Source organism: Dama dama, chromosome 12 (genome assembly GCF_033118175.1).
Source record: "Dama dama isolate Ldn47 chromosome 12, ASM3311817v1, whole genome shotgun sequence".
NCBI lineage: Eukaryota > Metazoa > Chordata > Mammalia > Artiodactyla > Cervidae > Dama > Dama dama.
Window position 1 is genome coordinate 77014820 of NC_083692.1, and position 2844 is coordinate 77017663.

Below are 2844 nucleotides of genomic sequence, written 5' to 3' on the forward strand. Positions count from 1 at the left end.
CACAGGAACAGAATCAGTCCCATAATCAAGATATCATGAATACCAATATTTAAAGGAGCTTGTCATCAAGGTGTGTCCCTGTAGCAGAAGAGTAAAGAATCATGAAGACACAAAGAACAGTCTTGCTGAGTCTCCTATGGATACAGATTTGCTGTGAGTTAAGAACATCCCAGGGGGAACCTGAAGGAACATCAACATCACAACTAAATTTGGAAAGGAAAAAGGTGGGAGGGGATAATGGAGGAAGAGAGAGAACATGGGTTTCTTGGGCTGTACCCACCGTGAGGATGGAAATAAGAGGAAAATGCCCTCCACTTGGAAACAGACAGTCATTGTTCAGGGACCCTCACCTGTGCCTTTTTCTCTGTTTCTCAACAGGGCTCAGAGTGCAGATGAAGGTGGAGCAGAGTCCTGGGGTTCTGACCCTCCAAGAGGGCAGAAATTCTTCTCTGATATGCAATTATTCTATCTCCATAAGAAACGTGCAGTGGTTTCAGCAAAATCCTGATGGACGCCTCATCTCCTTGTTTTACATAGCTTCAGGAATGCAGCAGAAAGGAAGGCTGAAATCCACCATCAATAGCAAGGAGCGTCACAGTCAACTCTACATCAGAGACTCCCAGCCTGAGGACTCAGCCACTTACTTCTGTGCTGTGGATGCACAGTGCTCTGCAGACACCTGCAGCCTGTACGCAAAACCAGAGTTGAGGACTTAACCCAACCCCCTGAGTGGGAGCAGATGCCCAGTGGGATTAGAATTGAAATCTCATTGTCTTGCATCTCCTGATTCCTACAGAAAGCATCTCTATAGAATCACAACTTGACACTGCAGAGTAGGCACATAAGCAGGTCTTCTGGAGATCTCTGTTACTAGGTAAAATCTATACATTGATCAACTCTTTCCTATCTGATTCTGTCTTTCTGGACAGAAGTGAGCAGCTGGTTCAGTGTAGAGCAGAACCCTTGATCCCTCCATCTCTAAGGGCATGGAAGCACCAGTCTCACCTTCTCTTCAACATCTTTTTATAGCTTACACTGGTACAGACAGAGCCCTGGGAAAAGCTCTCTTTTTCTTTTTAAATACACTTAAATGGGAATAAAAGGAGCAGAAGAAACTAAGAGCCACAATTAGTATGAAGGCTAGGCAGAACTTTCTGCATGCCAGACCAGAGACTCAGCCACGTATCTTGTGTTGCAGCGACACAGGGCTTCCCAGGCACCTGAAGTCTGAACCCAGATGTGTGTCTGCAGTCCCCAAACCCAACATGAGGTAGAGGTGTTTGAATGTTTTTACTCACACCTAACAGGGTATTAAGAAGTGACTCTGGATAAATCAAAGTGATCTCACTTTCAAAAAAAATTTGAGGTGCTAATGAATATTCAACCTAGTAACTATCTCTTTCATTTCCTAAATAGAACTATCCCTAACCTCCTAATCCCTAAATCAAAGAATCAGTGATTCAGTAATTTCAGTTAGCAAATCTTTCAAACCTAATTTTAAGACTCTGTGTATAAATGGATATATTCGCCTGACTGCTGTTTATTCATAACCCATATTATTCTCACACATGAAGGGGAATCATAGAAAGTCAAACCTTAAAGTGTCAAAGAAAGACAGTGCTATGCTCTGTAATCCTTTACTTAGTTTTGTTTCAACTTCTTACGGTGCATTTAATTGTTAATTTTGTTCATATTTAATAGTATTTACTTGTATCATTTGTATCATTATCCTTTTTGTTATGGTTTGGAAGACCACTGGAGAAAAGCTAATTTCCAGTCATGAGAATGCTATTTCATCTTGAGAAAATGAGTCACAATTTTTGTACCTCAGTTGAGGTACATATTTTCAACCCACCATTATTCACAGGGTTTGTATGTTCAATCATTCAACAAATATGCATTTAATTCCTGTCAGGTAATGGATAAGGAGGTTTCAGTAAATAAAGAGTTCTTTCTCTTGTTGAATATGTAGCCCTGTGGCAAACAGATTTTTGTTAACTTACAGTTCTTATAAAGTGAAAAAGGATGACATTTGGTTTTATAGAGACAAATAGATGTCAGTCAGAGAAAGCTTCCTGGATTGTGTGATGCCTCAGTTTGAAGCCTAGTAGTTTAACAGGAGTTAATCCGGCTAAAGACAAAAGAGAGGGGGAGAAAAGTGCTCCAATTTGAGGAAAACCATATACATGTGGGAAGCAAGACAGATGACGGCTAATTTAAGACCAAAATATAATTTGCAAGTGATAAAACACTTCATGCTGTGAGGGACTTAAAATAAACACTAACAGTTCCTGGAGTGAGCAGCCTTAATGCTATGACGTGATGCAGTAAAGGATGGAGGAACAACAGTCCCCAGGCTCACCCGCACACTCGGGGCACACAGGCAGGAACAGCTGCTCTGAGGACCAGGGAAAGAGTCAGAAATCATTACTGACCAGTTCTAATGAGATGGATGAAACTGGAGCCCATTATACAGAGTGAAGTAAGCCAGAAAGATGAACATTACAGCATACTAACACATATATATGGAATTTAGAAAGATGGTAACGACAACCCTATATGCAAAACAGAAAAGGAGACTTTTGAACTCTGTGGGAGAAGGTGAGGGTGGGATGTTTTGAAAGAACAGCATGTATATTATCTATGGTGAAACAGATCACCAGCCCAGGTGGGATGCATGAGACAAGTGCTCGGGCCTGGTGCACTGGGAAGACCCAGAGGAATCGGGTGGAGAGGGAGGTGGGAGGGGGGATCGGGATGGGGAATACGTGTAAATCTATGGCTGATTCATATCAGTGTATGACAAAACCCACTGGAAAAAAAATAAATAAATAAAGGAAAAAA

General features: G+C 41.5%; 1 gene segment (V, D, J or C); it reads left to right on the forward strand.

The window, feature by feature from the left end:
- On the forward strand, positions 1 to 716 carry LOC133066972 (T cell receptor alpha variable 22-like). The segment is given in 2 exon segments: positions 1 to 153; positions 379 to 716. Coding segments are annotated over 2 exon segments (390 nt in total).
- The last annotated feature ends 2128 nt before the right edge of the window (positions 717 to 2844 follow it).